This window comes from Panthera onca, chromosome A1 (assembly GCF_046562875.1).
Source record: "Panthera onca isolate mPanOnc1 chromosome A1, mPanOnc1 haplotype 2, whole genome shotgun sequence".
NCBI classification, from domain to species: Eukaryota; Metazoa; Chordata; class Mammalia; order Carnivora; family Felidae; genus Panthera; species Panthera onca.
Genome location: NC_138339.1, coordinates 229,718,699 through 229,732,397, shown reverse-complemented (window position 1 = coordinate 229,732,397; position 13,699 = coordinate 229,718,699). Strand labels below are relative to the sequence as shown.

The following is a 13,699-nucleotide window of genomic DNA, read 5'->3' as shown; positions in this document are numbered from 1 at the left end:
CTAAAATGAAGTATTGAGTTTGCCTAATTGACTCGCTCATGCTATTTATAGGTATCTCAGCCACAACTGTATTACAACTCTCAGACCCGGAGTATTCAAAGACTTACATCAGCTAACTTGGCTGTAAGTATCCTAGCTTTTCCTTCAGAAGATCGGATAGATCAGATAGACTATATATGCTTATAGTCTCCATCTATTTATGTATCTTGTTTATTACACTCATTTTTCTGATTGTCACATCATCTGGAGCACATTACCCAAGCAATTCAGATAATGGCATGCCAAATGGTAGTTGTGTGCAAAGGAACCTGTGCCGTGCTTTTTCCAGGTGGCTTTCTGAGCCATGTGTCCATCCAGTGTTGATCTATTCCAGCATTTCTCAACCTCAGCTCTATTGGCATTTCATCTAGAGAATTCTTTGATGAAGGGGGTGTTCTCTCGTATTTGGGGATGTTTAGCATTATCTGCGGTCTCTATCTCACTAGATGCCAGTGGTACTGGTTCCCAGAGGTGTGACAACCAAAGATGTCTCCAGACATTCATTTCAACGGACCTCTGTTGAAACCCACTGACCTAGAAAGTAAGCAAGTTAGGGACCTTTTAGAGTTCCAGAGCATTCATAGAAAAGTCTGAAGATATGGTAGCTGGTAGTGTTTCATCACTTTCCTGGCTGAGCCACCAGCTCGCTTCTGAGGAGTCTCACATCAGATATTTGTATTTTCACCAGGAAAATGAACATTGGCCCATTAGAAGGCTCGATGTTTCAGTCTGACATTTCTGTAGGTCAGATTGGTCTGGTGGAAAAAGCCAGAACTTCAACTTTATCCAGATCCTGTGTATGCTGTGGGCCTCTGTTAATATTCCAGGCAACTTTCTTAATCTTCCCGGGCTGCTTTATTTCTCATCTGTAAACTAGAAGCACAGCTCCTTTTTAAGAGTGATGGCGTGAGGATTAAATCACAAGGCAGATATAAACTGCCACATGCAGAGCACTTGGCATATCGCAGGTGTCTAATGTCACTTCCTTCTCCAAATCCTACTCTCAGGAACCGCTGAGAGTAAGAGGAAATGGTACCTGGCTTCAAAGGCAACAGGAGAAAAGAAGGCATATTTCCCCCTTAGTCTATTTCTTTCTAGGAAAATACCGTATATGGTTAGAAATGGTTATTTGAATATATGAGTATTTTCACACTCTCATCCTCAAAGCTCCTAATGAGCTGGTTGGTACAGACCTTATAAATGCATCATTTAAACACCACGAGACCAAAGAACCATTTGTGATTTCCTATGAATTTTTTTTCATCCACTCTTCATTCAGTCAATCAGTAGGTCAAAGCATTTGTGGAGCCTGTATTCAGCCAATTAATAATTCAGCTTATGCTGGATTCAAGTATCCAGAGGTGAAGGGTCTGTCTCTGGTCTTTAAGTCCAATGGGAGGCGGATGCAGTCAGAGAAAACAATCAGGATGAACCCCTCATAAGGGCTGGGACAGGGGGTGGTGGAAATTTGGAGGAAAGAGCTAGGAAGGACTCTTAGGGAAGAGGACGGGGAGCCAAGTGTGGACGGGCAGGAAAGAGGAGAGCAAGTGTTGGGAGGCAGGATTGTCACGGGCTTTATACTGTTTCCTGGTTTCATTTCACAGATGTCTCTAATGGTGGAAATATTTTTGATATTTTTTTTTTCAGAATTCTAGATGACAATCCAATAACCAGAATTTCCCAGCGGTTGTTTACTGGACTAAAGTCCTTGTTTTTCCTGTAAGTGTTCATCTACCCTTCAATACATCTGTCTATAAATTGCAGTGACATCTAACACTAGCTTGCAAAATGAGCTTTAAAAACCTCAAGCCCGTTAACATTTTTATTAGTCAAAACCTTTCCTGTACCTCCAGCCACAGTTACTGTTGTGACTTCCTAGCCTTGGCTCGTGGTATATTTGAAACCTACTGGTTGATTAATTTTTGATCTCCTTTACTTTCCTTTAATCTTAAGGCATGTTTTACTTGCAGTGGTGGACCAAAGCTATATTCATTTTTATCTCCTAACTACATTTAAATCTACCAGAATCTCCTGGGAGTTCAGCTCCGACTACATTTTTAACAGAGGGAAATGTGCCTTTGCCCAGCAAGAGTCTCTAAACATTCCAAAACCTTTGTCCCACTGACAGAGCTGTTCTCATAATTACATTCTCACTGTTTATTAATACACTGAAATGATTTATCAGCAGGGGATTATTATGTTCCTTTATAGTTCATTGCATGGCATCATTATTTTTCCATTTGTCAAAAGGGACCACAATATCGTAAATTAATCGTGCAACTTAACATGCTGATGGGTTGTTTTCTTTCCCCCAGTGCCCCCTGCGATCGCTTCTTAGATTTAATGCAGTTTCCAGTGTGGCCCCTTAACACTGTAAATGATTTGTGTTTCCCTTAAGAAAAAACTTTGGATGTAGGATGTGGAAATGATTACAAGTTTGAAGTTTACAAGGAAAATTACCATGAACTTCAGAATTATTACTCAATACATACTTTTGTTTGATCTCGTAAAATTAAAGCGCATAATATTTATTCCCAGGTTATATATCATACTTTTGCGCTCAGCCTCTTTGACATGTGCTTTCTTATCTGTGCTCTACATATATCTAGAGACCGTTTTGAAGAAGTAGTTATGTTTTTATTTTTTATCCTGCTATACTGATTTTAGCATGCAAGTTTCCAAATTGTGGAAACAGTGAAAGTGTTGTTCTTAAAGGGGCATACCCTTTTGTTTCTAACTGACATCTTCTTTGTGCAAAGGTCTATGGTTAATAACTACTTAGAGGCCCTTCCCAAACAGATGTGTGCCCAAATGCCTCAACTCAACTGGATGTGAGTATGCATTTAGGAGCTAATTTGTTCTTAAGGAAACCAGCCCTGAAGTTAATTCATGATTACATAAAAAGCCCATAAAAAAGCCCATCTTTCCCAAACTGAAATCTGATTATGTTATTTCCTGGTTTAAAAATCTTTTGAGGGGTGCCTGGGTGGCTCAGGTGATTAAGCATCTGGCGTTGGCTCAGGTCATGATCTCATGGTTTGTGGGTTCGAGCCTCATGTCGGGCTCTGGGCTGACGGCTCAGAGCCTGGAGCCTGCTTCAGATTCTGTGTCTCCCTCTCTCTCTGCCCTTCCCCCGTTCATGTTTGTTCTCTCTCTCTCTCTCTCTCTCTCTCTCTCGCTCTCAAGAATAAATAAACGTTAAAAAAATAAATTAATTTAAAAAGAAAAATCTTTTGAGAATTCCCATGGGTGTGCAAGTTAACTTCAGACTTGCCCCTTGAGCACCCGAGACCCCCCATTGGTACCCCTTCCTCCATCTAGACTACTACCCGGCTCCTCCTATGTGCCTTCCTTCCGGATGCACCAAACTGCTATAATCAGTTCCCCGAGCACATATTGTTCCTTCAATTAGAAAAGTCTTTCTCCTTTATTCTTTCGGTTAACTCCAAAATTTCGGTTAACTCCAAAAGTCAGCTTAAACATCCACTCTAGGAAGCTCTCACACCAGCCAATTACAGTGACTGCCTCTGTGACTCCTTTGTACCATGGACAGGCTTCCACCACGGCACCCATTCCCTACACACCTATCTCGGTTCTACTGTCACCATCTTGCCTGTCCCCCCCCCCCCCCATTGTGTAAATTCTGTGAGGGCAGAGACCCACCTTGTGATTTGTACCCCAGCGTTTGTACACCAACCAGCACATAATAACTGCTCAACAAACCTTTGTTAAGCCAAAGTGCTAAACCGTGTCCACTCCTTGTTAGCTTTCAACCAATACTTGTTTAAAACGTCTACTTAAGTTAATTCATGGCTTCTCCACCACTACTCGCCCCTCCCTGTCACCTTCATCTTCAAGGTCTCCTGAGACAGGCAGTTTTGGCACCCACAGTGATTTCTTGCCCTGTAAAATGCTGGTTGTACTGTCCCGCAGAACTCTTCTCACTGTCAAACCAGGAGACTCGATACTCCTAGGATGATAAAATTGTAGCACCTCAGCCTCTGGTCCTTTCTGAGCTAGCCTCACAATTACTTTCTACAACTCTTAGGGGTCCTTATGTTTATACGGACTTTTATTTATTTACATACCTGTTATCGAAGACTTCTAAGGCCATAGAGGTCTCATGTAAGTGTGCCACTCCTGAAGTGGAAATAATGATCTGAAAAACATGAGAATCATACTTGTTAAGAATAGGTGGGGGATGGGGCGCCTGGGTGGCGCAGTCGGTTAAGTGTCCGACTTCAGCCAGGTCACGATCTCGCGGCCTGTGAGTCCGAGCCCCGCGTCAGGCTCTGGAGCCTGTTTCCGATTCTGTGTCTCCCTCTCTCTCTGCCCCTCCCCCGTTCATGCTCTGTCTCTCTCTGTCCCAAAAATAAAAAAATAAATAAATAAATAAAAGAATAGGTGGGGGAAAAAAAAACTTAGAAAAGACAAGAGCATAGCTGCACCATGGAAGCAAACAGGAAAGAGTGAAGGTAGCAGGAAAAGATCAGGGCCCGAGCCTGCCTCTCCTCCAATGGGCATCAGCAACCAGGAGGAGAGCAGGAACCAGCATCAGAGCCCCAGGTTCTGGTACAGTCGTGATTTGAGGCTCCCTCAAACACGAGGGGAAAAATAGACACCCAGTGAAAATACTCCATGGAAGCAAACAGGAAAGAGTGAAGGTAGCAGGAAAAGATCAGGGCCTGAGCCTGCCTCTCCTCCAATGGGCATCAGCAACCAGGAGGAGAGCAGGAACCAGCATCAGAGCCCCAGGTTCTGGTACAGTCGTGATTTGAGGCTCCCTCAAACACGAGGGGAAAAATAGACACCCAGTGAAAATATCATTAGTAAGATTGTCCCATCACACATGAGAAAGGGCCTTGAAACCAAGAGGACAGCACTGAGAGGTCAGACCCCAAAAAACCCTTACAGGAAGGAAAACCCACACCCTGGCCAGGCTCCCGCTCCCTCACTTGCCATCAGCAGGGCGATCGCTCGCAAGTCCTTGCTGCTATACTTGTGAAGTGTGAAAAACCCTTGTTCCCATTCCACCGAGCAATATTTGGGCTTTTAAGAGAGTACAGTGTTTACTATTTTAGCCACAGTATTTTCAGAGGGAAAAAAAATACCAAGTTCCTACCAGGCCATCTGGATGGGTATAAAACAGGATTTAAAAGGAAATGACACACGACTGGCGATTTTAGTGTTAACGTGAGAAATGTTCACAGGCGGCAAAACAGCTATTGTCCTATATGGGGAAGATTGTAAGAAGCGGACTATAAAAAGAGGTTAGGAGACTTGGCAGGAAAGTCTCCTCTCCCTCATTCCTCCGCACCGCTGGAAGCCGTAATGTCAGAGCGCTCCTGGGAGGGTCCCTGATCACGTAGGATGCCGCTGTCACAAAGGATCCCCGGCAGAATGTCACAGCTCCCACGCTCCTCAAACAACACGAGGCCTTGTTAGGACCTCAGTCCTTTTTTTTTTTTTTTCCTTTTTTTGCCACGACGTGGATGGAGCTAGAGGGTATGATGCTGAGTGAAGTAAGTCAGTTAGAGAAAGACACATACCATATGATCTCACTCGTATGTGGGATTTAAGACACAAAACAAATGAGCAAAGAAAAAAAAAAAACAAGAGAGAGGGACAAGAAACAGACTCTTACCTACAGGGACCAAACTGATGGTTACCAGAAAGGCGGGTTGGGGGAGGGGTTAAATAGGCCAAGAGGACCAAGGGGGGGGGGGGGGGGGCTTTGTGATGAGCACCAGGTGTTGTATGGGAGCCCTGAAGCACCTGAAATGTTGCACACCTGAAACTAATATAACACTGTATGTTAACCATACTCAGATGAAAAGGCCTCAACCCTAGAGTAGCAACGGGACGGAGTCCAAGAGTCTGCATTTCTCAGCATTTCCCAGGTGACGCTGAGGGCTGTCCCAGCCACCTTGGAGCAGCGCTAACACTCAGCATCGGGGTCTCAGAGGCAGAGCAGAAAGAGCGGTTGCTGTCATCAGGCAGAGGGATACCTATGCCTGACTCTGGGATTTAGTATCTGGAAGATAATCGTGCCTGAGTTTCTCCTTAATCCAAAATAGAGACAAAAGTATCTACCTGCGGCCAGGGGAAAGTGAGAGTGGAAGGATCTATGACGCATGGTTTAGTGTCCAGACTTTAGATAGAGAGACATCTGAGTGAGAAGGTCAATTCTACTGCTTACCAGCTGCGTGGCCAGAAATTAAGTGAATTCCCAACAGCCTCACTTTCCTTATATGTTGGGGGGAGGGATAATACCAATTTAGCAAGAGCGCGACTATGCACTCAGAACAATATCTGACACCATAAAAGTCTAGTAAATGTAGTTGCCGCTATTATGGTGGCAATATTATAATTAATAGCATGGTATCTTGCACAGAGAGAAACACTCACTAAATGTTGAGCTGCCCTTTCCCTCAATTTTATTAAGCTCTAACATTAATTGGAAGGGGAAAAGAAGCATAATATTATATTAACCTTGTAATAATTGGGAAGAAAGCATAAACACTGAAATGAAGTAAAGAATAAAGTTCAGGGACGCCTGAGTGGCTCAGTCAGTTAAGTGTCTGACGTCAGCACAGGTCACGATCTCATAGTTCACGGGTTCGGGCCCCACGTCAGGCTCCGTGCTGATAGCTCAAAGCCTGGAGCCTGCTTCGGATGTTGTGTCTTCCTCTCTCTCTCTGCCCCTCCTCCACTCACGCTCTGTCGCTCTCCGTCTCTCAAAAATGAATAACCGTTAAAAAAATTTTCTGTAAATGAAGTTCAGAACTGTTATGGCCACGAGAAGCGCCTCTAGACATGTGATTCGTGCAAAAACATTAAAAATATCTTTCCCCCGTGCATTTTAGGGATTTGGAAGGCAATGGAATAAAATGTCTTACGAATTCCACCTTTCTGTCATGCAATTCACTCACAGTGCTGTAAGTATACAATGGAAATTAGCGAACAAGGGGAAACCCGATAGATCTGGAAGTCAAAAGAAAACACTGACAAGGAATTTTAAAATAGTCTTTTATTTACAGCCTCGGTCTGGAACTACAGTCCTAGAAAACGCACCCATGGGTTGATGGATTTTGACGGTGGGCCTAGCCTTCAGTTGAGCTGCCCAGAAGCTAGGTCTCCAGCTGTTCCCCTTCTTGCTGAGGGCAATTGTTATTTCACTGCATCCTCTCAGCTGAGCCGAGCTGGTGTCTAACCCCGTGATAACCAAGGAAATGAGATCATGTGTGAGAAAAAGCTTAGCTCTACAATAATGAGTGCTTACTGCCAGGGGCACTTATCCCTTGATGTCTGTCGCTCTCTCTAAAGAAAAAAAAAATGATAATTTTACTCTTTAGGGAAGAATATCTAGTGTATTCTGATCTGCCAAAGATTCTGATTGGTGATTTGGATTGCTGATTGTGTTTTTTTTTATTGGGCGGGGCGGTGCACATGGGTTGGTTACGCCACGTTTGCACTGGTGAAAAAAACACAAGAATTTTGCTTTCGTTTTAACCAATAGTTTTCCACGTGTAGTAAGCAGTTAGTAATGTCTGGTGGTTGCACAGGTGGTTGGAAAAGAAAAATTGGAGTATATTCATTTGTAGTAGTCTCACCACTGTTTTTTTTTTTTTTTTTCACCAAACTAAGAGACGAGGTTATTGCCAGGCTACATATTTATCAGTCAGATTACAGACCAGCATATTGAATGAGAAAAAAGGGGCTATCCCACTCAGAAGATGCAAATAGTTGACTCTTTTTCTCGTGGATAATGAGAGAAAACACTGGTAAACTCAACAAATTACCTTGACACTTTCTATTTTACAGCCCCGTGTAGGTTTTGAATCACTGTCATACTCACGAGCTCTCCTCTGTAGGGCAGGTAGCTGCCAACCCCCTCTTTTTACCGTAGGTCTTGAAGAATTCCATTTCTAGACAAAGGAAATGTAAAACCAGTGCCCTCACCACCACCGCATTTAAAATCCATCTGTGGCCCCATGGGTTCAAACTCTGTTCTCTCTGGCCTTCTCCTAAGGAATATGCCTTACACAAGGCAAACCCCGCTCTAAGTATTAACGGGGTCGAAATCTGACATTACGTGTGTGTTGGGAAGTAAACACTTTCTGAAGCCATCAGAATGGAAACCAAATGCAGCCTTAGAGACCACACTCAGCCCCTCACCTTACCTATGGCTAGCGTTTCCTGGAGAGAACACGTAGATATCCTCGGTGAGAAACTCCTGCCTTGTGCTCCACACCAGATCACGCCTCACTTTGACACTTCACAGGAGGCCTTGAGAAATCACACGCGGATCACTGGCATCTCCCAATGAGGACTGATTCTTACCGCAGACACAAACCAACAGTGCTGACTCTCACCATGTCTTACAGGTTTCTGCCTAGAAATCAAATTGATTTTGTTCCAGAGAAGACATTTTCTTCATTAAAAAATTTAGGAGAACTGTAAGTAGCATTGTCTACTAGGAAAATAGGATTGCTTCTTCCAAGATTATAAATTTAAATGACTAGTGAGGCTTCTTTTTCACTAGTGGCAATCAAATCCTGCAGACTCCCGGATATTCCAAATCAATTAAGAAAACCAACATTATCCTAAAGCCAAAAGCAAATTAAAATTAAACAGTGGGCTTAATACGGATTTAGCCTACGCTAATTTCTCTGCCTATTTTCTTTGGGTGATTTCATGTGTGTGTGTGTGTGTGTGTGTGTGTGTGTGTGTGTGTGTGTTGGAGCAAATGGGCTTTCTGTAACTCCTTAAACTGAAGGATCGTTATCTCTAATGACTGGCGTATAGTTAACTCTCAGTAAATGCTTGCTGAATGAATGACTGCAATGATATTAATCGTGACTGAACAAAGGAACAAAGATGCTTATTATCCCTTGAGAAATTATGACTTCTAGAGCAGATGAAACAAATACTAATGTCTAGAATGATCAGGCTTATTGAAAAATGTGCAGAGAGATCATGGAGCTTTTTCTGTTCAAATATATGTTTTGTAGAGCTAAAACTTTTAAAAGCATCTGCCTTGCGATTAATTCACTGCTACCCACATAATTGTGTGTCATTGGAAGTTAAAACTCAGTCTGCTACATTATAATTAGTGGCGATTAGGATACAGAACTCCTCCTCCTGATCTGAAGCCTAAAAAATGGAAATGAATTTCTTAATCAATCTCTCCCCCCTTCTTTATACCTTGCTTTGAAATACAGAAAGGACTGGGGAAAATAACTCCGTAAGAGTCACTTGAAAACGAATGCATGAATAATTAAGATAATTCAGTCTCATGTATAAGTATCACAAACCAAATGCGCATATATTTACTAAGTGCCTAGTATGTGAAAGACACGGATTAGAACTACAAATATTGTCATTCTATGGCACAAAGTGAAAGGCAGCTCCCTTAGAATTGCTCAGTCATTCTTCCTCATGAGGCTTTAGGGGTTTGCTAGGGATTTGGGTTACAGGGTGGGGCAGGTGAACAGCCCAGGACAAACAGGAGGGACGTTTTAGGTACAAACTTTAAGGAGATGGTGGTACGGAGTTCGTATTTTGAAAACTATTCAAACCCTCCTTTTATCCTACACTTTGGCAGAGTTCCACACACCCCGGCCCCCCAAAAGAGCCATTAGCTTGCTTTGTGAAAGACCACCAGTAATTCATTCCAATCCACTAGTCCCCAGTAAGTGGAAAGAAATTCAGAAGTTTATAGAATTAACTTGAACGAGGTATTTTTAACTCCTCAGTTTACAATAGCGTTAGATAATTTTCCTGAGCCATTATGACCACAAACGCTGCCTGGAGAGGAATCAAACAGACTTAGGGGAGGCCACTAAAGCCCTTTCCCCTACGAGACTGTACTTTGTTTTTCAACGTGACCCTTAGCAGGATGTTTTCTAGCTGTACAAGACATCATCGTCTCGCTGTGTGGTCACGCTCTCGCTGACCCATGCATGCCTGTGGCTGTCCTTCTGCGCTACAACCCTGGGGCTCTCTGCTCGCTTACAGCTCCTCAGATCAGAAGTTTCCAGCTGGCGGGATGTCTATACTTGGGTATCATGACAACTCCTCAAAAGCATCTGTTACAATTAATGTATAGATGACTCTTACCCCCCTGTCAGCTTCTTCCCCTGAACTTGCCATCTTGGTGGTATCAGCATCCTTCCCGGCAGCCAGGCTCAAAGCCTCTTCCTTTCTTTCCGACCCTCGTGACACTTCATGTCCCATCGGACAGTGAGCCCTGGCTGTGCCCCCTTAAGCCCTCGTCTTCTTTCACCCGGTCCAGGGTCAAAGCCTCCTGCCTGGTCTCCATCCTTTTGCTCCTTGACTTTCCATGCTTCTGACAGAACTGTCTTCCCATAATGCAGAGCACAGTTTGCCCCTGTCCTTCTCCATATTCTCACTCCTTGTTGCTAGCTCTCAATGTTAATGTTCAGAAGAATCACAAGGGATACTGGCTTTAAATGCATGTCACCAAGCTGCCCCCACTCAGAGATTATGAAGTGATAGTCGTGCTGGAGTGGGCACCAAGATAGTTCTTTGAGTGGGCTCCCAGGATTTATAAGCATCTTCCTTGGTTCTGATGCCTGGGCTATGCTCTGGGAAGTACCACCTTGGAATCTGTTCAGGGCCCTTCCATTTTGACTCCGTGCTTATTTCCAGGCTCACTTCTTCCACATCTCCCCATACTTTCCATCCTCCACCCACGCTGGGCTATTTACCAACTAGAGAAGATGTCATCGAATTCCAAGTTTCTGTTTCTCTGAGCCTGGTTAACCCTCACCTGAAAAGCTGTTCTTCTATTCCGCCTATGAAAATCATAAAGCTTTGTTTACACAGTTCCTAATTTCCAACTCGTTCCTCTGTTTTCTTTTGTCAGTAGGTCTGTAATAGCACCTGCTTCATTCCGTCCTTGTTTTATAATCTAGTTGCTTATTCTAATTGTAAGCTTCTTTAGAAAGATATCTAAGTCTTAGTTATTTGTAGCTCCCACCTATCCATCCATCAACAGCTCCAAAGCATCAAAAATAGATAAAATCTTTTGTTTGACTCTTAAGCAATTGAATGTCTGTTTCACTTCTCAATACCTTCCCTGGTTCAGAAGCATATTTTGGACTCTTAAAGATTCCTGATTCCTTCTGATCCTAGACAATCCTTTTCTACATTCTCTAGAAACACTTTGCCATGATTCTTCATGGATTGGACGGTACTGTGATACTTTGTTCTAAAATTTTAATTTCCTTAAAAAATAGTACTATAACAAAATAGATTTAAAATGCATGAACTTATCCATTCAAGACTATCTGGGGAGATAATATGTGGCCAATACCGTCTTAGTTGGAATGCAAAGTAAGTAAAGGCAAAGGTCTTGGCCTCAGAAAGCTTCTGATAGAGTTGGATAAATAAGATATCACATACTTGAACCCAGGAGGAATCACAAAAACGAATGATCGAAGTGTACAAAGTGTACCTGAAACAGAGGAAATTAATCAAAGTAGATATTGAAGCCAGGTTGGGAATGTGTTGGAGAGGGACTGAGAGGAAATTCCAGACAGGAACTGGATGAGCAAAATGTCACACGTCTGAAATGATGGAAAACATATCCATTTGGCTGACTCACACAGCCCTGTTTTGTAACAAGTTATCAGGATGGTTAAATTGGATCCTATTTTCTGTTACGTCAAATGGGATGGTGATAATTGTGAAGAGTAATACCCATGTCATTTATTTCCAATGTAATTGCTTTGGGTTTTCGCTGTCATCAACAGGGACCTGTCTAGCAATATGATAATGGAACTACCAGCCCACCTTTTTAAAGACCTGAAGCTTCTACAGAAACTGTAAGTTCTTCTTCCCACCCACCATCATCAGATTTAAATGGCAACATCTTGAGCTTCCAAAATAATAACATCCTGATGCTTCTTTCCTTCCTCTTTCTAATGGTACAAAAGGAATCTGTCGTCCAATCCTCTTTTGTATCTCCACAAGAACCAGTTTGAAAGTCTTAAACAACTTCAGTCTCTGTAAGTGAAATATAACGGTATATTGATTATCATTTGAGTGGATATATTTTACTTAGAACCACGTTTATTTTTAAATGGGTACTTTATGCAGAGAGCTCTTAATCTGAGCCCATGCCATCAGACAATTGTGAATATCATTGTTACCATCAAGTATGTGCTGAAATGACAACAAAGCCACCTCTTTTACCGTTTAATCTGTTGCAAAGACCATTTCTGTGTCTGAAGCTACATGTACTGGGTTCGTATGGAAAAATCTCATCCTACAATTTTCCCGAAGAATTACATTTTCAGTAGGTTGGTTACTGAACTGTTGCTAAAAAGCAAATTATATAAGACTTGCCTGCTTTTCCCTTTCCCATTTGCTACGACAGTCTATTTGACATTGGTCTACAGTGCATGCTTTTTCTACTTCTATCAGTAAAGAAAAAAAATATCCTAGCAACACGAACATTCAGACACTTAATGTTGCTTCGTATTTTAAAATTTCAAACATATTAGTGTCAAGAACTCTGCCAGTTCTCCTTTGAACTTCCTCATCCCTTTTCTATGAATAGCCATTGTTGGTTCAAATTTGTTTTTACACAGAGAACATATGCATTACCTGATTTCAGCCTAAAGCCTTTGCACATTTAATTCTAAAGCCTTATTCTTAATATCACTTTTTCTTCTTGCTAAATAATTTTCTTTTGGCAATTAATGCCAGATTTAGGTTCTCTTTCAACATGCTCTCTCTCATTAGTAAGCATCCACCGATGAAAAAAAGACTTTCCTCATTTTGTTTGAAGATTCATTGACATATTGATTCCACAAACATTTGCCAGCCATCAACTTACCTGTAGCGCTGTCTTAGGCATCCAAGATGTAATGACCTCTGCCCTTTTGGAAACTATCGGCTATGAACCAAATGATCAAATAATCCATGTAGAGTTAAAACTGCGGTAAGTCCAGGAGAAAGCCAGAGAGAAAAGAAAGAAGAGGGAAACAAACCCTGTAAGAAGGACTCGAGTTTCCTGCAGCACGGGCCCTGTGATGATTCTGGAGTATAAATGTTCCGCTAGGTTTCATTTCTGACTGCCAAAGAAAAGGCAGTGCTATGAAGGAGTCAACGGCCAAGGAAACCTCAGAACCATGTCGAGAAATCCCTCCTCAGATCAAGCAAAAAGAAACTGAGTGAGAATCAGACAGCTTTCAAAAATAACCATGAAAAGTAAGAGGCTTCTGTCTTTTTAGATTTTCCTCTCTCCATCTGTTTCCTGAGAACATGGCAGTTTCCCTTAATTCATGCCACCCTAAAGAGTCTTCAAAGAATCCGTATTTGAAGAAGCTTCTGGATAAGTGAGGAGTATAGGAGTTCCCACTGCAGCCCTCTGAGGACATCTCATGGGGTCTGGGAAGGAAAGGCATTATACTTCCCGCTACTATCTTAGGAACGCTTGTTCAGAGTTGGAGCCCTGCTTACCGCTTCCCTGGTTTTCCGCCCTAAAGACCCATAGGCCTGGAAGAAACAACTGCATTTGAATCCAGGCCCCCACAAAAGTCACTTCAGTGATGTTCTCAGATTGGAACTACCAGCTCCTGTCAAACCCTCCACAACTCACATGTCGTGGTCCATGAAACCAAACTGT

The 13,699-nt window shown here is 42.5% G+C and overlaps 1 protein-coding gene across 3 annotated transcripts in view; it reads left to right on the top strand.

Annotated features, from left to right (window-relative positions):
- RXFP2 (relaxin family peptide receptor 2) overlaps nt 1-13,699 on the top strand; it is a 62,561-nt gene that overhangs the window by 33,639 nt on the left and 15,223 nt on the right. For 2 of the 3 annotated variants that reach the window (XM_060637424.2, XM_060637422.2), the window contains 6 exons: nt 52-123; nt 1,687-1,758; nt 2,799-2,870; nt 8,427-8,498; nt 11,820-11,891; nt 12,003-12,074. In XM_060637424.2, coding sequence (XP_060493407.2) covers nt 52-123; nt 1,687-1,758; nt 2,799-2,870; nt 8,427-8,498; nt 11,820-11,891; nt 12,003-12,074 — 432 coding nt within the window. The remainder of the gene's footprint in view (nt 1-51; nt 124-1,686; nt 1,759-2,798; nt 2,871-8,426; nt 8,499-11,819; nt 11,892-12,002; nt 12,075-13,699) is intronic. The other variant, XM_060637421.2, reaches the window with a different exon arrangement.